The 24,064-nt window shown below is 39.6% G+C and overlaps 1 protein-coding gene across 3 annotated transcripts; it reads left to right on the top strand.

Moving 5' to 3' along the window:
* Nucleotides 1–917: 917 nt before the first annotated feature.
* On the top strand, nt 918–23,787 carry LOC143419430 (retroviral integration site protein Fli-1 homolog). 3 transcript variants are annotated; one of them, XM_076886130.1, is made up of 10 exons: nt 918–1,074; nt 8,819–9,024; nt 11,032–11,201; nt 15,152–15,355; nt 16,573–16,653; nt 21,144–21,212; nt 21,366–21,428; nt 22,110–22,157; nt 22,397–22,483; nt 22,976–23,787. In XM_076886130.1, the coding sequence occupies exons 1-10, from the start codon at nt 1,057–1,059 to the stop codon at nt 23,497–23,499; spliced, it is 1,470 nt and encodes a 489-aa protein (XP_076742245.1). In that variant the 5' UTR covers nt 918–1,056; the 3' UTR covers nt 23,500–23,787. The 3 variants fall into 3 exon arrangements, with proteins under 3 accessions (XP_076742245.1, XP_076742251.1, XP_076742250.1); XM_076886135.1 differs by lacking the exon at nt 918–1,074 and adding an exon at nt 1,212–1,577; XM_076886136.1 differs by lacking the exon at nt 22,397–22,483.
* The last annotated feature ends 277 nt before the right edge of the window (nt 23,788–24,064 follow it).

Genomic DNA, 24,064 nt, shown 5'->3' with positions numbered 1-24,064 from the left:
AAAAAGGAACCAGTGCTCGCCAAGTACAACATAACTGCTGTTAATAATAAAACCTTATTTTCAAAATATGAGGATTAATTGATCTCATATGTCCTACTCTCAGGGAATGTTTGATATTTATCACAGGAATAAAGATTAAAAGTTGCAGTTATTTATGGAACTCTGTGTGTAGTTTCAGTTATTGTTGGATTTACACCATCGTGGGCGCTGAAACGTGTGGAGTGTAGGGTGTGCAGTGATGAACTTCAGCCTGTCCTATGACTACAGGCTAAAAATGGCCTTCATATGTTCATATAGTCAGGTTGTCTAAATATTCACAAGATCAGTGGAAAAAAAATCAAAACAAAATAATGGCTTCAGTACAACGTGGGACTGAATGAAACATACTCAAACACACAAACAGGAGTTTTATTTCTAGGAGATTTTGTGATTTTCCTTTAATAGCGCTTAAAAACACAAATTTACTAGACTCTATTTCTAATGTTGTGTAGTAAGTTGTTCTAAATCGTGGGCACCTATTACCCAATAAGAATATTTTTGTAATCAAATTACATGCAAATAGTGTGAAGTCTGGCTGTTAACCATTTAAAGCCGCTGGGACTAAAATCACAGAGGCTAGTTGTATTTGACAAATATATATATTCAGTCACATCTCTGCTCTGTCGAGGTGATGCTAAGCCTCGCGCGCTTCAGACAGTGTGCTGATGCTTTGACTTCTTATGAATCTAATAAAGCTTTTTTGTTTTTCCTTCTAAGCAGGACGTGTTGGTTTCATGAGAAGTGACTTTACTGCTTTCAGTGTTGAGAGTGACTTCACTTCCCAATTTAGAGTGTGAAAGAGAGAGAGAGAGAGAGAGAGAGAGCGGGTGAGAGAGAGGGGGGGGGAGAAAAAAACTTGCCATCCGGTTTATGGTCTGTGAGCAAAAATTGTAACTGCAATGGTTTGCGCCATAGAGCCAATGCAGCCGTGCACGATTTGAAGTGAGGTTAGGAGCTAAATTAACTGAAACAATCACAAAACGACTAAATGACAAAGACCGCGAGGCTGCTGCTGCAATGGACTGTTCGATAAAGGTAGGTGTTTGCGCCGTTTTTTTAACGCCCGTGTTGAAGATGACAGGCGGCCACCCACACCGTGAGTCTGCTGAGTGAGAGAGTCAAGGCGGTGATGCGAGCTCCCCACTCTTTCCTTCTTGTACAAAATTTCCTCTTCCTTCCCGTTCGTGGTTGTATGTCGGCTCTATAATAACACAACTAACCACTACATCTTTACACTCAGATAAAAACACTAATTGGTGGCCGGTTATACGCGTAAAAGAGGATTTCCAAACGCACGCCTTTCGACTTTTTTCGTAATTTCGTCGAGCTCTTCCTGCATTATTCACGGACCCACAATTAACGACAAGCATAAGGCAAATTACTGACCACCGATCGCTTTCATAAACGCTTTTGTTTCTTTAACGAAGATGAAGTAGATGAAAGGGATGCTGGACTTTCTCGGTGCGCGTAAGGCAGGTGTCCTCGAAGGCGTCATGGATCGAATTGGAGCAGGAGGATCCATTTCCATCAGATGACTGGTATTTCACATTCCACACTATTACAGCTACAGCTGTTTATCGTCTCCTGAGGACCGTTAATTGTTTCGATGTCTTATCTTCTAAGAGAAGCTGAAATAAAGGCCTCTGTGTCAGAGAGAAAACGAACTTTTTACCGAAATTAGCGCCGACTGTTGCGCAACGAGGGGAAAATGCAATTATTTTAATCCGATTGTGCACTCAAGTGACCCAATTCACGCTCGGTTTCTATTAAATTGCGCCTGTATGCAACACTGGGCCTTTATATGCATGTATATAATTCTGTACTGTGATTTTTGCAGTATGCACGATCACAATTCTTAATTTCGACGCTATTTTAATATTGACATTTTTAATTAGTTCAAAATTAATTACTATAACGAATTCCTTTAAAATTTCATTACGGCTGCAAAACCTTTTTTGCAAGAAAAAGCGTTCCTCGGATGCAGGAAGTCATTATTCGCTGATTTCTCGGGTTGTTTCTAACATGCATTTGTATGTGCAGCTGTTTTTAGGCGCTAAACATGACCGAGATACGTGGTTTCTCGTTATGAAAAGGACAGCAATTAAAGGGCTAGTACAAAAAAGGGGCAAAATGAAGCCATACTAAAAGTAAACCTTAAATTATTATTAACATCCTTTATGACGAGTTTTTTTTTTTTTAATTCTGTTTAGTTTGTAGTTTCAGTGTCGGGAGACTCTTTGGGATTCTTTGTTATTTTTATATAATTATCCAGATGCTTATTCTCTTGTACTCTGTAGCTGTCGATTGTGTTTGAGGTTATTTTAAGAATAATTTATAGCAGCAAACGGGAGCACTTGTCAGGTGTCGTTATCTGAACGCAGCAGGCTTCCTGTCTCAAACCTCAGACTTTCCGCACACATTTCCGCTCCCTGGACCAGAAAAAAAAGTCAAAAAGGCAACAAAGGCTCTGAAAGACAGAAACAAAGTGGACAGAGTGAGGCGTTGCGTTGTCGTAGCCGCGCTGCCCGCTCCCTCGCTGACAGGGAGCTGGAGCAGAGAGGCCTGGCCCCGAGTTTGCGGCCTGCAGAGGCCTGCGTGCTGTCAGGATCCGAGCTGTGAAAACCGCACCGTTGTTTGTGCAGCACAAAGCGCAGCTGCTCGAGCCTTTGCAAAATCAGCTCAACTTTTACTTCTCCTTTCTGCCACTTGTTGCTTCAGACATGGCGAGGACAAAGGGCTGTGCCTTTGCACAACGTGATCTCTGGTCTTTTACTGCAGCAGACACCTCATGCGTGGGCTGCACTTAAACACAAATGTAGGTGTTTTTTTTTATTATTATTATTATTTAAATTAAACTTAAATAACCCGAAATCAGACTCTTATGTAAGCAGGAGCTCAGTTAAGCTTTAAGACTTTTAGTCTCTATAAATAAAAACACCGAGGGGGGGAAAGAGGAACTCAGAAATCACCAAAATACAATGTTTCTCATTAAAATACCAGCGTTTGAGATGGATATGTGGAAGTCCTGTTTGCGCTGCACTATTATTTATTCAAATATCAATCCAGGTTATTTGTCAGGCTGCATGCAGCATATTTTACTGAAGGCAAGATAATGCAGGCATCAACATATATCACCCAATCCGCTTCTTCAGCCCAAGATAAGCCTTGAGGGGCGTCATAAACGACTAAATATAAAACAGATTTTAATCATGTAACTGCTTCTTGCAAGTTGTTAACCACATCCTTTGTTCCAGCTTAGGGTTAGTGGCTTACCAACCTTTTTGGCCTTTAACCCCTTCATACAGTGTATTGTTTTATTAAATATTGCGTAGAGGTAGAGTTATGGAACATTTATGCAGTGAGCCAGATAAAAGACATATCTTTAAAATAAAATTGTTACACAAATATTTTCTAGTTGTCTTGCTAACCATTTGGCAACCTGCTGGAAACTACGAATTAAATGAACAACAGTAAATTCATCTAAAAGGGCTACTTTTTGTTTTTAGTGCACCTAGATTCCAAACTGGGGAACTGACAGTTTTCCCTCCCCTTTAAAAAGTAGAACCAATGACCTTCTACCTCTATGGTTAGGGGATGTGGTGATTTTGTTATGCTGTGTTGCAAGCATGTTTTGGGTCAAATGATCCCCTCAGTGGTAAAGAGCCACTGTAAATCTATATAAAGTTGTTTATGAAATATTTTTCTCCTATTTAAGGATAACACTGCTTATCCAGGGAGTGAGGGTGAAAGGTGAATGGTTTGAAGAGAATGAAAATGATGTGAATCATAATTGTTTCAGAGTAACCAAATCTCAGCCCACCTTAACAGTTTTGTTAGACTGCAGTCTTCCCTAATATTGCCACACAACAAATACAGAAATAATTGGAAAACCGGTGTTTCATCCTTCCACTAAATGCTTCAGACTGCAGAATCATTTCATTTAGGTTAGTCTGGCTCACTAAGACCTTTTATGTTGGTTTCCTTTAATTTGTTACCCGTTTGTAGCATTTTAAGGCTTACACAGGAATTTCTACAATTTTTGTTTGTTTGTTTATAGATCAAATTATTAACCAGGACATATTCATTAGATTGTAGGATACCTAAATGGTAGTTTTTGGTTGCAGCCCTGGTTACAGGTGAACTTTAGCAGTACAAATACATGTAGAATAGTACATGCAGCAGGATATATTTAAGGGGAAATTTCCTTTAAATGAAAAGGTCTTGGCAGTAAAAACTAAGAGTCTTTGAACACCAACATCCTTCGTGTGTGATTCATAACAGACTACTACCTAACGTTATCTGATTCAGGCTCTGTTGCAATGGCCTTCTCGTGTGCTACTGAAAAATGACTTTTGCAGGTAGAGTTATTAAAGTGAGTCTTGGAATATAAGGCATTTGGATTCATGGTTAAATGTGGATAAACTATGAATCTTATACAAATTTATACAAAGATGAATAAAGATCCCCATCTCGACAGGCCTCCTGTGAGCACGCTTTTAGTTGCTGGCTTGGGCAAGACTGCACTGATGCAACCTGCAAAGCTGCTGACAGCCATGTCAAAAGTTTCCATGCAGGACTTCGTGTTTGTGCGCTCACTCAAAGTGGAAAGTGCGTGCTATCAAAGTGAGCAGCAGCGGCGTAAATTTTAGGACATCGAGGCACAAGGCGGCCTCAGTTTCAAGAAGGTCATGTTTTTAAAAGCAGTTTTGTGTCACTGAGCAACAGCCTGAAACGCTCTCAACAGGAAGTCAGTTGTGGCATCGGCGGTCAGGCCGCAGTTTGGTATATTTGTATCAGTGAGCAGAGGAGATGAAGAGAGAGGGAAAGAGCAGAAAGAAACAGATAAAGAAAGAGCGGGAGTGTGCATGAGCTTTTCACTGAGCTCACTGTGCCAAAGAGCAAACGTTTGGATGAGAAACTGCAAGTGACGATAATATCAGCTTGAATTTTGAGCTCTAAATAAAATTAAAAAACTAAACAAAGCAACAAAAAAAGATACAATCTTCAGCTACGGCTCACAACTGCCTACTATCACGCATTCTCGTGAGAATTTGCTGTCAGCAGCGAGTTTTATCCCGCCTTCAGTTGACTGTTTCACTTCTGCACAGAGTGAGAAGACAAACTGACAACACGAGGACAACAGAAGTAAAAGAAAGCAAAGAGATGGAGAACAAAGCACAACATGCAGTCCTGCTAACCACTTCTCAAACATACAACACACACACACACAGAGCCCTACATTTACAGCATTACATGCGTCAGACTCTGTTGCTGGTCTTTCATATGCGGAAGTATTCCTGTAAACAAAGTGTGAATAAGGTTTTGGTTCGGCTACATTAAGCGTGACAAGAAAAAAACCTGCAAACTCGAAATAAAAACAATATTAGATGGTAGTTTACAAAAGTGTCAGCGTTCATGTTGCATTATGGGTATTGTAGGCAGTTTTTTTTTAAATGACAGATATTCATCTGAAGTAACCATCTGCATGAATTTTGATCAAACAGCAGCCTGAAGCTGAGAGTCCCAAGTTAAAATCTCCAACTTTACAGCACAAATAAACATGTTTACAGTAGAAAGAAAAAACGCACCCCTGAATCGTATTTGTGTGTTCACAGTGACTATACTTGGCGGAGGGGGTTCTCATCTGTGTAGATTTTTATCACGTGGCATTATGAGGCCATCCTACTTTGTTGGTGACTGTAGTCACTGGCTTCATCTCCAGTAATATGAGTCAGAGAAATAGACCCGGCAGTTGTATATTTGGTGTTGGTGCTTTCTGAAGAATTTTCTAAATCAGTTATCTGATATACTGACACCTGCTTTGTAGCCATTTGTAATATAGGACCATCCAAGAAGTCTGGATGGTCCTATAGTGCAGCTTCTCACCTCATTAGTTAATTAGTTTAGAGGAGGCGAGTATTAGCATTGAATTTGGGCACATTAACACTAGTCAGCAGGTGTCTGTGTTTGTATGTAACACTGCCATCCGTCATCCAAATATGGCCACTTTTGGCTCAAATGTTTCCAACGACTCACATTTTGAAACCTAAATCTGAGGCTTCAACAAAGCAAGGAGTCCACAAACCAGTAGGTGCTGACATCCATCTTTTACATACAGTCTATGATTTTGACAGTAGTGCAGTGTTCAATATTTTTCGTAACAATTGTGTCTTTAAAATCTTGAGCAACTTTTTTGTGTAATCGTGGGTTGGAGTGAAATGAAAACGTAACCTTCTTCTAGAAAAAGGGCGTATCCATTACACAGCAGCAAACGCTCCACGCAGCAGAAGCAGTAGCTGACTTCTGTAGGAGTTTGTCTGCAGCATGAAGGAAATGCCGAATTGTGTGCCATGCATTAAGATGTGGTTCACAGTGCTCAGGCAACAATTGAGCTAAAAACAAACAAACAAACAAAACAACACACACACACGCACAAATGAAAAACAATGTGATGGCGGCACTTCAATCAAGGCTCATACTCTTCTTTCCGTCCACCCCTCTCCTCTCCTGACCACAGGCCTTTAAGGGTTGTTTTCCAGCTTTAAAATGACCCACATTTTTACACTATGCACCCCCTCCTCCACCATTTCCTCTCCCTTGGCCTGTGCCAAAAGGTTCCTGTGCACATGGCGGCCTGGTTTCCTGTAGGCCACTGAAAAAGCACGGCACTGACGTACAAGGCCCAAAGACAATGCTCAGCTCCTCTAAACAAACATGCACTTGCACCCACTTAGATGGCCGTGGTCGCATCACACATGCACGCACTTAATTTGAGCAGCAGACAGAACAACGGGTCCGGTCTCTGGCCTCCTGAGTATGTGGGATGAAAGTGCCATCTTCGAGCGGTTTTGAGGCCACATTTTGGGCGCTGAGCACAGGAAGACGGACTTAAATCTCAATTAGACTCCACCTTGAGCTAACACCCCTCCCCCTCCCTGCAACCCCGATCCTAACGGCAAAATAAAACTGTGGTTAAGGTTACTGATGTTCTTTATGATTAGACAGCCTCCTGGCTGCTTTCACAGTTCATTTCGCTCCTCATTGTAGTGGTTTCATAACCTCCTGTAGCTTTTTACGTTAAACATGCATTTAAAGTTTTAAACAGTCACAGGGGAATTCTTTATCGTGCAGAGAAGAGTTGAATCCTTCAAACTCAGCCCAGGGCCCAAATCTGGCCTCTTACAAAGGGAATTTCAGCCAGACAGTTGAAGTTCAGGAAAACTGCAATATGTTTGATTGACAGATTTTCATGTGCTTCTGTTTTCAAAAATATGCTCCATTATATCGACATGATTACCTTTTTTTAGGGCTTTCTAAAAATACTTTTTCTTGAAATTTGTCATTCAAGTTCTCGTCTTGAGGCCTTCAAGAAATACATGAAAACACAATCAGGGATTATTTTGCTTTTACAAAATCAAAGGAAAATAATCTGCAATGTTATCAAAATTAACAAATTAAACACTTTTAAACATAAATAAAACAATGACAATCTAGACAACACACCACAACATAAACAAAAAAACAAAAACAAAAAAAGATTTTCAACATTTTAAAGTTGACAGTTTTCCTGGTTTCTTGTGTAATTACTTCCATTCCTGCACAGTTCATCAAAAATAGTTCATCTGACTGAATTCAACCTTCCAACCAGACAGTTATGTTTCAACGCGGATTCGCCTATTTTGTGCCACTTAGCATTTCTTTATCGGATCCTAAAAACCCATCATTTTGTTTTTGGTTTTTTGGGTCAGAATTTTGCACATCTTTTAATTATATAAAGACCAAATCCCATGTTAGCAACTATTTTAAGTGAAGTATCGGTAACAAATCTACAATAATACCCAGGAACCCAGACTCCCAAACTGGGTTTAGAAGCAGTTAATTTATTAAAAAAAATAAAATTAGATCGTTTATTTTACAAAATGGATTGAACCAAATATAATGGTAAATGTCTAAAACACATTCAGAAGCAGTTTATCGGTGTAGCCACTGAGTGCAACTCTAAAAGTGTGTAATGCAGTCGTGAATTTAACTGAGTTTGAATAAAAGTGAACAAAAACAAACTGATTACACGTTTCATCCACAAGAAATCAAATTAAATATTAAAACGAGACTTCACAACGTATTCAGCCCATATTAACTGACATCGGCATTAATTTGTTGCTTTTTGATGTTTGCTGATTCTCAACCATCGAACTTCTGTTGGAAGCCATTTTTCCCTTTGTTGAGCAAGTTTCCAAAAATAGAAATGTGCTTCCTCGCAGCAGGTATCTGATCTGATATATATGTTTCCTCTCTGCCATTGTTGTCCAAAAACTATTAAGAACCCTTGACTGGGGGACTAGTTTGTTTTGACTCAGTCACACATACATCATCCTGTTGCTCACTAACGTGCATTAATCCACTGGCGAAAATAGTCGCCAACAAATTCATTACTTCCTGCTGTTTGAGTAACATTTCGTAAACAATGAAATTAATTCGTATTCAGTGAAGATCACTTAACCTTCTTCTTAAACTCTATATTTGTGACACAGATTTAACACTTCATGGCAGCATGAATTAATATACTTGAAATACGCGATATTATTTCCTGATTCCAAATCCTGGATGTGATTAATTCAATCTGGTTTCATACAAGCAGAAAACATTTTAGCATTAAAGCTTCAATGCTGCTGCTACAATCAGCTCCTGCTCGTTTCGGTGGATAAAAATAAGTGTTTTGAAAAAGCAGTTTCCACAGGTTGTGACCCGGCAGACACTGACCCGCGGTTCTGTTGAACAGGAAGCGCTGTCCGTGGTGAGTGAGGATCAGCCCATATTCGAGCCAACCTACCCCGCAGCCCCGGCCATGCACATGAAGACCGAGATGACGTCGCCCGGCGGGTTCAGCCAGACAAACAAGCAGAGCCCCGAGCCCACTGAGCCGGAGTGGGTGGGGCCAGGAGCACCAAGTGCTGGGAAGAGAGAACAACACGTCAATGGCACCAGGTGAGTCACGGCACGCCGAGGCCACAGGAGAGCGCGGGTTCCCGTATTATCTGACTCGAGTCCACGTTGGTATGTCGGGTTTTCCACATACTAAAAATATTTGTTTATCGTTCACTTCCCAGATTCCCGCCTCTGATTGTGATCACGGCTTTGTTCATTCCCCCCCCCCATCATCGCTACAAAGCGTGGGCCGGCTGTGATGGAAATTTGGGTCCCTATGTTCAATATTTTAATTTCCTGCATTATTGTGGTCCACCTGAACACGCTGCTCACTTTATACTGCGCTGCGTTTACACTCCGCAGCTATGTAATAAAACATGAAACACACAAAAAACATTAAGCATATACTTTCCAAAACTTTTGGCTTCTGAGATATCAATGTTGTGAGCACCTCACAGATTCATTTGAAAACACAGACGTAAAATACAAATCAGTTGTTTGGTTTGTTTGTTTTTCTGCCCCCGCTTCTTCAGTCAGAAACCGCTAAACTACTCAAACGTAGGCTGTTTATCAGCATCCACCTCCCACTGTGAGACATAAACACTATTAGACTGTTGCCGTTCTATTAATTTCAAATGTGACATCCATCACAGCTGGCATTTGAATGAATAAGTACTTCTACTTTTGCTACTTAGACTGAAAAAAGAAAAATCTTGTAGAACTTTTTAAAAGCATTTTTCCACATTTGCATAAGGCTCTGTGTAGATCTAATAAGATATCCTAACAAGGCTTGAACAGCTTTTTCATTTAGTAAAGTCAGTGTATTTTTTTAAGTCTTTCTTTTCCTATTTGTTGCATGTTAAATCTAATTGACAGGGATTTATGTCCATTTTTAATAGAAATCCTTTAATTCAAATGGACTTTTTTTAAAAGTTAACTTATTGCAGCACAAGTAATCCCTTTGCACTGAAAGCTCAGACTACTCTAAATGCTCAGTTTTACAGATTTCTTTGGCTCAGTATGATGTCAGAAATCATTATTAAGGCACACAAGCTCAGGCTTTAAGCACAGAAGCCACGTCTTCTTTCTGTTCTTACCTTGTGTTTGTGATAGGCACCCAATCACACTGCAATCCCATTAATGGCGAGGTAGCTAACCAAAACTGATTGTTTCAGACCGCATGAAGCAAGTGGCTGCATGAAGCCTGACGTAGTGAGTCATTCTCAACAGGACCAGCAGGTTAACAGTGCTGATATGGAGATGGTTGCCAGTTTAGCAACCAACTTTCACAACTTTGACCATCTAATGTGACGGTAAATATTACCGCTTCAATAAAAGAACTGTATAAATACAGAACGTGCAAAACACTTCGGGTAAAGCTCAAAAGTTTTGCTCCTACCAAAACTACCAGATACAAGTGCCTGTATTGTGTTTACTGGGATTCTATGATCAGCAAGATTTCAGCTGGACTTTGAATTTGAAGTAAAATCCCAAGTCGGTGAAATATTCTGGAACCTCCTTCAACTCTGAAGCTTTTAAACAGAATAAATCAAACAAGAATAACATGAAAAATGACTTCAACAAGTTACATTCACAAATACAAATATGATTTTTAACCTTGACACATTTACATCTGCTTTCTATATTTAAGTGTAGTACACTCTGCTCATACCATTTCTGCACCGTTATTTAAGTAGGGCTTTTAATTCTAGATCAGCGCTACTGAGTGCAAGTATTTTCTAACAACTTCTATTTTTATGCAAAAACTGTCTATGTGGTGAAAACTGGGTTAAATTAGTGATGCACGCCACCTACTCCTGACAGGTCATTTCAGTGGAAATTGTTGCAGAGAAACAGTTTGACTAAATTTACCTCCTGTCATATACAGACTAGCAAAAACTCTGAGAGGAAATGTAGCTGGCTGAAACTGCATCCAGTCTATTGTCACAGATTTTTCTCTCTTCATAATTTGACTGTGGAGAGTAATTGATATATTCCCGAGACATTTAGAAGACTGAAATTGCTCCTCAGATGCTGACTAAAGCCTCTCTTTTCCTTTTGTCGTAGTCGCGAGTCCCCAGTGGATTGCAGCGTCACCAAGCGTTCCAGACACATGAGCAATGAAGGGGCCTCGATGCAGTACCAGGCCTCCTCGTACACGGAGCCCCGCGTCAGCCCCCAGGCCACCACCCCACCCAGCAGTGCCACTGAGGAGAAGAGGGTCATCGTGCCAGCAGGTGAGCTGAGCCACTCACATGAGCTGGCGCTCAGCCGCCATGATGCATCACTGTCCCCATCACGAGACGGTTTCCCAACAGCCGGCACAGCCTGGGCTTGTGCAACATCAGTACTAACTGAATCAGAGACGGGCATGTGCGTGTAATTATTCGTCTCTTAAAAGAGCCCCAAGAGCCCCGGAGCACAACAGATAAACAATAGCAGGTTTCTAGCAGTTGTGGCACAAGGTGACATCAGGCTTTCAAAAAAAGTGTGAAGTCTAAAGTGCAAAATTAACGCTCAGGACTGTGATATTAACAAAAGAGAGAACAAGCAAGAACAGACCTGATGAGCAGGCTTCAACATTTTCAGTTTTAATCAGCTCGCTTCCTTTTTCAGGACTGTAATGAAAATACATAAATAACCAGCAGCTACGTCTGAAAACACAGTATTTAAATATTCTTTGAAATGAATTCTTTTTTAAACTCAAAGCAAACCTAAGAAATCACATAAATATGTGTGCACCACATTAATACATCACAGGAATTTATCTCAAGGGATGCTTTAAATAATTAACTGAGCACTTCTGCCATAGAAGTTCATTTACTCTCACTTTATTTTACTTTTTATTTTAATGCAGAATTGCAACGAAGCAGGTATGTAATACACAGATTTCACTGTAATATACATCAGGAGATCACATGAAGATTATTATAATAGTGTAATGTAACTCAAACAGCTGGTAGTATTAGACTGCAAAGCTCCTATTTGCTGTGCTTTTATAGCAAGAAACTGTGTACAACATGGTTTTTATGGTATATTAATCAGCAGGAACATGCAGGCATATTTCAGCAGCTTTCATACCTGTTAGTAAATCTATATCGCTATAAAGCTAATAATAAATGTTTGTCCAACCAAACATCCAACGATTTAAAATCAACAAGCCACTGCTGCACTGAGGTAAGATTTTGTAAGGCAAAAGAAGTCCAATATCCAGAACTTGAAAGTTGCTTTTTATGATTTATTTATCCAGTTTGGCAAGCAATAAACAAAGATCCATTTTTGCTGCTTCCAGCTGCTTCTCCTGCTCTGGTAAAAAACCATAGGCCCACCCCAGTGCATGCTGGTCCTATACCAGTCCCTTTACTTGCAGAAAATGGCCCTACTGTTCTTCCTGGCTGACTTAACAAGATAAACAACAAAACAAAGCAAAAAATGAAACAAGTATTGACCTACAAATAAAACTTATAACGAAAAATATAAGTAAACCAACAACAAATTTCAAAATAATAAAAATAACGAATAAAAAGCTCCAACAATAAATAAACAAATATTTACTTCACATTCTTCTACAGCAACAGTATCTATCTTTAAAAAGTACACATTTGAAAGGTATTAAAAAAAATCTGAAATGAATGAGACTGATGTCGTAGCCACCGGCTGCTTTTCACATCTGTTGATCTTCTGAGAGTACAGAACAACACCAGCCCTAATATTTAATACACACAAGGCTGATACTCATCAGACGAATGTGAACATGACAAAACAGGAAGGATGTGTCGCTGCGACTAATTCAGTGTATCGTTTTTATAAGTCGTGGTGTCGATGCAAGTTTGTTTCAGCTGAGCGATGTGAAAAATGCACCGATCTCTCTGTTTGCAGAGGAAAAAAATCGCCCATGCACAAACTGGATTAAACACGCCGATGTGTCATTTCTAGCTGAGTAGTTCAGTTTGCTGTCCCTTTTATCGCTGCTATGAATCACGGGTCCAGTCATCTAAATTCTTCCTCTGTCACAGCTTCCCTGATTTTGTCATCCCCAGAGACTCGTTAAACAGACAGCATGTTTCAGTGCACGTTTCAGCTGGCAGGTGAGGTGGATGATTTTAAAATTAATGTAAAAATCATCCGTGAGTCACCATCACAGAGTTATTCTGCCTTATAATACACGGATGTTGCATCACAGCAACACGTGTTGATCAGAACAATCAGGAGCTAAAGGGCAGGATAACGTCCGCTCAAAGCTGAAGCTGCCGTCCAACATCACAGCCAGTTCACAGCACACAGTCATTGTTTGCTGCTGGAAATGAGCTTCCTGAATCGGACCAGGTATATTTTAACAGATCAACACCAAGCCAAGCTGAAGCTGCCACTGACTTGAGCTTAAAAACATGTTAGGCTCTTAGCACACAGGATACAATTAAAGAGTACAATATTCAGCATTATATAAATGAACAAGAACATGTATTGGATCCCTCAAACAATAACAAAAAAGACAATGAAAATCTAAATGAGCAAAAAGAAATATTCAAGATGAAGTCTATCTCTGTGAGATGCATATTACTACAACACGATTAAAAAAAATACTTTTAAGGCTAGAATGAGTAAAAAAAACAGTAGAGTTTAGAGTTTAGGAAATTTCATCATGCGGTGTATATATATCAGAAATATGTTCGTTATTACTTCTGCAGATTATATCAGTAAGGAAGCTGATTAAATATTGACTAATGACATATGGCAAAGGGGTGAGATTAAAAAAATATTTCTATGTCCGAACAAACGTGTAATCAGAGTTTACTCAAAAATGTTTTTGTTTTTTTTAACATGTATTGTATGTAGATTATGAAATATTGGACTCACACCAATGTTTCACCTTTACAATAATAATTTGACCAATAGCAGACCGGTACCATCAATACCAATGTTTCTCTCATTTATTCCCAGTTTGTGTGCAAATCGAATATTAAAATCTTTTTTCATTATTATAAGTTTCAAAGCCTTTCAGCGTTTCATAATAATTTAGAACACACAGCTGATGGGCCATTTTCAGTCCCACCAGCTGCCACTACAACACTAATGCATGTCAAAAATGTAAAACACTCCCACGTACATGAAATATGCTTAATGAACGTAAATATAGACGGCTTTGTCAAAGCCACTGTAATATTTCTAAAAAGCTGTTTTCAGCTCAGTATTATGGTCATTATTTACTCCCTGAATATTGAGCCCTTCAGGGAAATCAAGAGCGCAGATGGAGAAGCAGTTGAACAGTCAGAAGAAAAAAACAAAAAGAGAAAACACATGGCTGAAACCAAAGAACAGCTTATTTTAAATGTAATTTTCCTAATTATGCACGTACATATAACAGAAGTGTTGTCATAAATTTTAAGATGACTATTGATTTATTAAAAGAAAAAAGAAAAACAATCCCGGCCTCAAATTTCAGTTGACTTCACAGCCCTTTAAAGATCACCAGATACCCTCTGAATGGCTCCACTGGATGAACTTTTATGACTATAAATATAAGCAGGACCCATTTAAACGTGTTCTCTGGTTAGGGGTGTGTTATCTGTTTTGACAGTGTGGTTATTCCCACCCTACCACCTATTTTACAATCACTATCAGAATCACTAAGAAGTATCCGGTGTTAATCAGCACTTTCATGACCTCCAAAACAAACAGGTCGTATTTAGCTGTGTGCTGAGTGCTCTTTAGACCGTTGACTCTTTCATCCCCCCCAATGTGATGGTGTGAAGGATTACAGGCGAGCACTGCTGGTATTTAAAGATTCCTTCCTGACATTTTAGAAAACATAATTTTCCTGACATCATAAAGGTAAAACTTCAATTTTGTAAAAATTAACATCTTAATAATCTTCACATCCAGGCTGCAGTGCTGAGTTAAAGAAAATCCAGGTTTTAAACTCGTGTGAAAGTCTTCACATCAAAGCTGAAATTACTGCTTGAGCTAACCACTCCTGGAAGTGTTTTCACAGGAAATCAGTGACCAGATTAATCAGAGTAATTTATGGTAATTCCCCAGTAAGTAGCTTCTACAATTTCCTGTTTGAAAGTTTCTGATACACAAAAAGCAGAACAGCCTCACAAAGGATGTTCAACTCTTCAAAAAAATGCCAAACATGAGTGAAAGTCTGTGTAATAAATGACTAAGCGCCTCTCTTCAATTCCAGATCCTGAGGTGTGGACGCAGGACCACGTGCGCCAGTGGCTGGACTGGGCCATCAAGGAGTACGTCCTGGAGCAGGTGGATGTCATGCTTTTCCAAGCGCTTGATGGGAAAGCCCTGTGCAAGATGACCAAAGACGACATGATGCGGCTCACGTCGGCCTACAATGCAGACATCCTGCTCTCGCACCTCAATTACCTCCGGCAGAGTAAGGCTGGCTTCATGTGTGAGATCTTGCTCTGCAGCTGATAACATTGTTCACGTCTCGCAGATTTCAAAGGTTTTCAAGTGGCAAAAATGCATCGAACACGAGGATCTAACAGTTCCCCGACGCAGCTGCGTTAGTCTCGCTTCAGTCTCACTGAAGCATTTCCATTTTTGTCCGTGTAATGAAGATCTTCTGAAATTAAACACTCGGAAAAGAATTGCAGCAAAAACCATTTTTGAAAGTGTGCATTTGGATTTTTTAAATATTTTTCCTGAGGTTTGTTATCTCAGAATTGGATTTACTGATAAATAAACTCCACCCAGGTATCAGTGCAGTTAAGAGAAACGCAGATTCATTGGGGGCAAATAAAGAGTTCATGATGTTTTTTGTTTTGAGGAACATGATGTCACTTCAGGCTCTCGTTTGTTGTTCTGTTAACCAAATTTGTGGTCTTCACTGAGCGTTGTGGCCACTGTTCCTCTTTGCAAAAGCAGGTTTCCTGTGTTTCGCATAACACACGTACGTCACCATGAGTTTGGATCCGTACTACATTACATAATTTACCAAGTGTTTGTGACTGAAGCAGCAGCAGTTTGACGAGTGCAAATCACTGCAGTCATCGTGTCTGAGCTGGTTCGACAAGAGGTGGACAAATGAACAGCAGCATCCAGTGTTGCACTGAGGGTGGGCTGTGAGGAAGACAATGTGGGTGCTTAGTAGCCTTGAGGTTAGGGAAGCAGACATTTTGAATTAACAAAAATCAAAGTAAAGGTTGCAGGAAAAGGTTTGAGGTTTTAAATGTTCGAAAGCCGATTTAAAAAAGATTAAAAAGTAGTGAAACAAAAACAGCCGTGGCGATTAATTTACTGCAGAAAATGATGCAGTGTTTGTAAAAGTATTTCTTTCAGTATCACAGGAAATGGTCCTCTCAGATCCTTCCAGAACTTTTCTGGTGAATTGGCACCTCAGTCTTTGATAGATCCTCATTTTTTAAAATAAAGCCTGAGTTTTCACCTTCAAGTTATCCTACTGGTTCACGAGGCATTCACAGTCCATTCTTTTCAACTGGCTGGACAAAAAAGTCGAGTCTGTTGAAGCAACAGGAAAAACAAAGCACCCCCACCCCACAGTTATGTTATGCTTCTGACACACAGGACAGGCACTACTCTAGAATATAACATTGATTTTTATTTCATTCTTGAATCTTTTTTCCCCAGGTAGTCCAACGTTCTCCTACCCAACAACTCCCACCAACAACACACCACCACAACAACAGCCGCCCAGACAGGTGAAAACAGGTGAGATCAACCTCTGGCACATTTCACCCATTTTCAGGACAACACATTCTCCTAATCAGCTTCTTTGTGTGATGAGGTCCCAAATATTTTAAATACCTAACATGAGGGATTTTGTGTTGTTGCTTAGTGAAAAATCATAATTAGCAACACTAACATCAAAGTTGTTCAGTTATCCACCGATTCCACATATACTAAAAGGTGCCCTTCACCTCAGAATTGAATATAAATATATATATTTTAATGTATTCATTTTGCTTTCGACTGTCTGCATCCATCACCCAAAAGTTGTGCACAGCTAGCTAACTTCAGTTCAGTTCAAAGAGGCAGTGTTGGTAATATTTACCTTCCGTCACGAGCACGAGGCCTAGTGTCAGATACACACTTCCTTCTGCACTGCGATACAGTTAGCGGGTGTAGTTTGATAGAAACAAATAGTTCCTACATGAAACCACTCACAACAAGGTTTGTGGAGGTTTTCAGTAACCTGGTCACGATTTCTGGTAAGACACACGGCTGCTTAGGTTCTCAGATGTATTTTTTGTTTTTGCCGCTTTCAGCACCACAAAGTTACTGTGAATTAGTTGCATTACGTACAAGGAAAGGACGACATTTCTTGGGGTCATGCAAGGTTCATTTTGGGGTGAACTGTAATTAAACTCAGTTATACCGTCATCGTGCAGATGAAGCTGATTAGCCGACTTGTGTTAAATTAATAAATAAATTCTAATTTGAGGTTTCAGTTTACTGGGACTGTTATTTACCAAGTGTTGCATTAAAACCAAATCTGAAGGGAGGTGCATTTTTATTTTATGCATTGTTTCTATAAAAGTACATTTCCATTTAATACAGGATGTTAGGGTTCTGAAAAATAGAACAGTTCATAATATTGTGGTCATTCTTCAAAATGAGGTCGCGATAACAACTGTGCAGGACTGAAATGTATAAAACGCTTGGCTGTTAGACTGTCACGAGTCACTTTCTGCAGCAAAACCATCACAATCATCAGAACTGATACTGAAATGATAAAAACAAACCAGTTTTTAATTAAAATGCAGTGGATGTTTACTCGAGTATTGTAGTTAAAGTAAATTATGGGCACCTCAAAATAATTTGATTTTAGGGTATTTTTATGTGTTTAGTCTTAAATTTCAGAGGGAAACAATACGTTCCTTTCTCCTGCACTGCATTTTTCTAGCGGGCACGCTCTGTTTTGCGTAACTATTTTTAAATCCCGGTAGCTCTGCAACCACGTCAGCTAGCACAATTTTTTTTTTTTTTTTTTTTTGCATATGAAACTGGAGGAGTTGTACTTACATCTTATGCCATCAGCTTGTCCTCGGTCACAGTTTCCTTCCACATATAGCTTTGCAAAAACTGCGTAAAAGCACTTGCAGCAACAAAAACATAATATTCCAGAAACAGGCTTTGCCGATCCGATCAGCTGTTCGTAACACTTCCTAAATTGGAATAGATGTCAGCGCAAACTTTTGCATGTCCGCCATGAACTGCCCGAAACAGGAAGTGACGTCATTTTCGCGGAAATGTAGTTTTTTTTACCATCAGGGCCTCATGAGCCTATACTGGTGTTTTTAAAAGTTATCTTTGACTTTCTAACTTTCTGTGTCGTTTCTGGGATGCTGAGGACTCATATTGCACTGCTGGAAATAGTTTATTTTGATGCATATGCAGCTTTTTTGCTAATTTGCAGTATAATATTTATTTTCGTTTTTCCTGCAATATATAAAAATTGGTGTATTTCAGAAATAAAACTATGAAGACACTCAAAATAAATTTCCTGTGGTGGGAAACTATTTTGTGCAACTTTTTTCTATTTACAGTTTTGAGGGATAAGCCTCTTAAATTTCTCTAACTAGAAATATATGTTAAAAAACAAAAACCATTTAATTTTTTTGTAGTTTATTGCACTTTTTTGCAATTTATGTAATTACTATGCACTTAATGCAGACATATTATTAAGATTTGGGCTATAATGGTTGCATTGATGTATAGCAACTTGAAATGCTCCCAAAAATGGCACTACAACATGTAAAAATATAATATAAGCTCTGGCGGGCTTGGTTCTATGGTAGGTCTTAAAGGGTTAAAGGTTGCTGATCACACAAACATAAAAAAACACACACACACACACAAAAAAAACAAAACAAACAGCTACAGTAAATGAAACCATTGTGAGACGTCAGGATTTCCAACCTTTTCTTGTTTCAGGTTTATGTGAACAGCAGTCTTTCCTCTAAACCTCACTGCAGACTCTTATTTAGATCATGTCCTGAACTCTGAGGTTACATTTTCTAATAATACAAACAGCATAACTGTCTTTCATTTCTTTCATGCTTACTACCAAACTACTTACCTAAAAGATTTATAATTTAAAAAAAATTAGAGTAGTTCAAACTAGGCTTTCTACCATGACCAGTAAACTGTACTTGGTGTACTCTGTAACTGTTGAGCATGAGCACTATTATGGACAGCCTCTCCGTTGCTACTTTAAGCATTCATAGCAGATACTGTGGTATGATTTTATTTGGAGCATTGGAGGATTCAAAATTAACCCACTGGGCTTTTTTTGTTTCATACTTTAATTGCTGTACTATATTCAAGTAGCTTAGTATGATCACTATTCAAAATAATCTATATGCATCTATATCCGCCCCCTTAATCCTCCATCTGAAAGAAGACATTGTAGCAGTTTCTCCTTTAAGACAACTTATGATTGGCTGCTGCTCATAAACAGTATCTGAGCTGGGTGGGGCTTTGTATTCACGGGTAGAGATGTCTGATACCATACAGAACCAAGAGTTAAATTAAAAATATATATTTTAGATGTGTCCTTGATCCAACACAGCTGATTTAAATGGCTAAATTTCCTCCTCAACATGTCTTGAAGTTCTCCAGAGGCCTGGTAATGAACTAATCATCTGATCCAGGTGTGTTGACTCAGGGCGATGTCTAAAACCTGCAGGACACCGGCCCTTGAGGCCTGAAGTTCCCCACCCCTGGATTACATGATGGTGGGGCAATGTCTTAGAGATGTTTCACACCTTGGCCCCGGTGACAGTAACTTTTTTTCTACACCTTGGCTCATGTGACAACAAATGATTAATAACTGATCAGTGACCCAGAGGTGAAACATCTTCACAAACATTTGAGATGGCTTCCTGTACAGCTTGTGTAGGAGGGAGTAGCTTGTAATAAGTACTGATGTGTCTCAGCATTGATAAAGTGTTTCTGTAAGAGGTGGATCAGGACACATTAGCATCTACACTCAGTTACTGGACATTCAACTTGTAGTACTCACTGCACAACTGTGCAGTAGTTCATGTTTGCCACAGTTTGCTATTAGTCATAGTCTGTGTTTCAGGTTGCTTGATGCAACTGGTGGTTTTTTCCATTTTTTTCATTTCCATCACCCACAGCCCCTCTCTGTGGGGGCCGGGTTCTGGTGGGGGTCTCTTCCTTTGACTTGTGTCGCCTACGATCATCTGATTATTGAGGTTCTCGCCTTGAGTTCAGAGTTATTATAGTTTTGTGTTGTTTCATCAATTTCCATTTCATTTGACTACAAAGCCTTGAGGTGACTGTTGTTGTGATTTGGCACTATATAAATAAAACTGAAATGAACTGAACAGACTTAAGTCTAGCTTGAAGAGGAGGTTTGCTCATTTTAGTTTGAGTTTTTATTATTATTGTGTGGAGGGCATATGTCAGGGTCAGCACAGGTCTTACAATAAAAACACAGTTGACTTACATTTTGTAGACATCCAAGACAAACTGTGATTAAATTTGACTTAAGTACGAAGTAATAAAACGTCCTCTATATTTTTGTTTCATTCGTTAGTTTTCCAAGTTCACAAAATTGTTTCAGTTGTATTTTCCAAGTCTATTTTTTTGTTGAGTAAAATATTTTGGGGGGGGTTTTACATCTAGTTTTAGAGTTTAGTTTTAGTTAACTAAAATTAACCTTGCTTGAGAGAACCATTGTTGTGAATTGGTGCCATATTACCAAAAAAACCCTGAATGAAATCAAAGCTTATGAGCGCAGGGTTTTAACAGAGGCCTGAACTACCTGAACATTTAAGGATTTAAAAATGATGTGCCGAGTTTCAGAACCATGTTGCCCAGTGCCAAAGTCTGAAAGGCTCCTTGGCACAACATTGGCCCCAAAACCGACGAGTCCAAACTCAACAGCCAGTTTCAAACAGGAAACAGCTGCACCGACAAAGGAAATGAGGGGGTATGGCTTCGGCTCCTGGGACAAAATTCACAATCTTGTGGCAACAAGGGTGGTCTGAACAAAAGAATGCTCTCCCAAGAAACTACGGGTCATCTCAAGACCTCCAAAGCCTTATCATTGTGGTCTCGGTTTACTAAACTTCCTTCCTACTATAGCTCACTCGTCTTAATGTCCACTTCAAAGATTTTAATGCTCGTCAGTGTCTGGTCTCATCCTCATTGTGTTTGTGTTCATACAGAGAACAGTTTTGATGAAATCAGCCGCAGGAACAGCTGGCCGACAAACACCATGACTACAGTGCCTAAAGGTATGAAAAAAAAGACGATATGAAACCGATAATGAGGATGAACTTTTTCATGCAAGAACACCCAATGGTTTTGCATTTTCTCTGGCTTTAACACAGCAGAAAAATCAAACAATTTCACACATTATACACAAGTTTTATTTTTTTTTTTTTTAGGTTCTTCAATGGAGCACCAGCACAGTACACGAGTTACAGAGCCTGCTCCAAGGATTGGGCAAGGTACGAAGACCACGTGTATGTTTAGGCAGATCCTGGTTTACTGCTAACATTTTCTTCTTCTTTTTTGGCTCTAACTCATTGCACCCCTCACTGTAGGAAGTATGGGAAAATGAGGAGTCACACAAAATGATATGCAAATGACATCGGTGCCTTTTTAAATGTTTGTTTTCAGTCTATCGAGTCAACAAGCTTCATCTAACAATTATTTCCTTCTTAGTTAACTCACCACAAGCACAATATGGGACAATGCTGTTAGTTTTAATTAAACTGATGCACAAACCTAAACTTTGATTGTAAAGAAAGACAAAGCTTGTGGCCTGAAAGGTCACAGGATCACCAAAGAAACTGCTGAAACACAAATCTGACTGCAATCATTTAACAGTTGGAGACGATCAGATATTGGTTGTGGCTAAAGTGGTGAACTGATCACACATCCCTTATCCCTTAGGCATTATATTAGTTTGACAGGTTTCATTGTGCTCACGTTAGAACATTTGAACTAACCTCCTCAAAAGACCACATTCAAAGCTCTGATTGGTCGAGCGTTTCTTCAATCTCAGCTTGAATTATGCTTATGTGTGCAAGAAAATGTGTTTTAACTCATTTCAGGGCATTTAAATCTTGGAGCATTAATATTAAAGTGACAATGTTTAAAAGTAATATTCCTTTTCTTCTTTACAGACCCATACCAGACATTAGGACCCATTAGCAGTCGGCTAGCCAACCCAGGTAAGAATCTGAACCATCATCAAGATAAATAGACAAGGACGATACAAATGAGGCCTTTACACTGTCTGCTTTGGCATCATGAGAAGCAAGCAAGCAAGCAAGGGCTGGCACACATGCACTTACTTTCCAAAGTGGAGTAAACACCAAGCAACAGCTGTTGTGTCATCACGCTTTACGCTATGACAAAATCTGGCTTCCCTCTCACCAGAATGACTGTTTGCCCTGCTGTTTCCTCACAGAAGGCCAAGCCCTCAACTCATCCAAGAACCGAACAGGCAAACAAAGTGCATACAAGCTCCCTGACCCCAGCGCTCACAGGCCTGTGGGTAGGTTTCTGCCCTGATGTCTATCACTTCAACCAAGCCACACAGTGAAAAGGTCACATTTGCTGAGAAAACAAATAAAGCATATTCTGACTTTTGTTTGGAACTCGTTACACTCAGAAAACCTGACGAGCTATCCAAGAGCAAATGGATCCATGATGAGGCATTTAATCCTATGAGGCTGAAGTAGCCAAGTTACCCCAACTCTGTATTCATTCATTCACTTATCCTGGAAACTAAAAGTGTTTTGACTTTTTTCCTGTCAAGACTTGAGAACTCATTTAGAAATTGGAGAAAAAAAAAAAAAACCTTTATCTTTACACAAATTTAAATGCTAATTTTAAAGCCGACCTGTTTACATTTTTAAACACTGATGATTGTATTCCTTGAAAATAAATAAATATAGGCACAAACCGTTTCCTTTCTTGTTTTGAGCATGCAGTCACTGTTAAATCAGAACTCTGTGCCTTAACTCTCCTGCGTTTATCCTCCCAGGCTCAGGGCAGATCCAGCTGTGGCAGTTCCTTCTGGAGCTTCTGTCTGACAGCAACAATGCCAGCATCATTACCTGGGAGGGTACCAACGGCGAGTTCAAGATGACCGACCCGGACGAAGTGGCCAAACGCTGGGGTGAGCGCAAAAGCAAGCCAAACATGAACTACGACAAGCTGAGCCGCGCCCTGCGCTACTACTACGACAAGAACATCATGACTAAGGTGCACGGCAAGCGCTACGCCTACAAATTTGACTTCCAAGGCATCTCGCAGGCACACCAGAACCACTCAGGAGATGGTGGGATTGTTAAGTACCAGAATGAGATGTCTTATGTCCAGACCTACCACAGCCACCAGCCCAAAATGAACTTCATGGGTGGCCATCCTGCACCTATGCCCGTCTCCCCTGGAAACTTTTTCGGCCCACCGTCACCATACTGGAACTCACCCAACAGCCCCATCTATCCTGGGTCAGCCATGACCAGACATCCTGCCACTCACTCCCACCTGAGCTCGTACTACTGAGCATGATGCCAACTGAACAGAAAAACAAACAAAACAGGAGAGGAACCCAAGTGCACCAAAGCACGCTCCGTCTCACCTGCCACCGAGCTGAACTCTGTTGAAAGAAGGCGAAATGACGCCATCATTCAAATTTTAAAGGCATTATTAAGTTGTCTTTGTTACGTTCCGTCTCAAAAACAAAAAAAAAAAAAACAAAAAGCAAAAAAACCACGGACAAACATGAGGGTATATTAACCCTGGTATTGTATGCTTCCAGGAGTTTTATAAATAAACTCATAATATACTATATTAATGGTTATTCAGTTACGAATTTTTTCACACATCTGTAAAATACTTTGTTTGATATTGACTGTTGTAAAGACAGACGTCATAGTAGCATAACAGATCTGCAACTGTTCTTTTCACTTCACAGGTCAAAACAGTTATCCCTGACTTTTTGTAAAAGGGAAATTGTACAGAATTAACATGTAGCAATAAAACAAATGCTTGATGTAAAGCTAATAAATAACGCCTGTATGAGGAAAAGAGATCTGATTTTATGTTTACAGTTAAACAAAAACAGCAA

The sequence above is a fragment of the Maylandia zebra genome, linkage group LG1 (assembly GCF_041146795.1).
Source record: "Maylandia zebra isolate NMK-2024a linkage group LG1, Mzebra_GT3a, whole genome shotgun sequence".
NCBI lineage: Eukaryota > Metazoa > Chordata > Actinopteri > Cichliformes > Cichlidae > Maylandia > Maylandia zebra.
Note: the sequence above shows the minus strand (reverse complement) of the source record. Positions and strands in the feature narration are given on the sequence as shown.

What these genes read in the sequence shown, in the direction of transcription:
- LOC143419430 (XM_076886130.1), top strand. An exon ending in CAACACGTCAATGGCACCAG is followed by an intron (nt 9,025 to 11,031) that starts GTGAGTCACGGC and finishes CTTTTGTCGTAG; the next exon opens with TCGCGAGTCCCCAGTGGATT. An exon ending in GAGGGTCATCGTGCCAGCAG is followed by an intron (nt 11,202 to 15,151) that starts GTGAGCTGAGCC and finishes CTTCAATTCCAG; the next exon opens with ATCCTGAGGTGTGGACGCAG.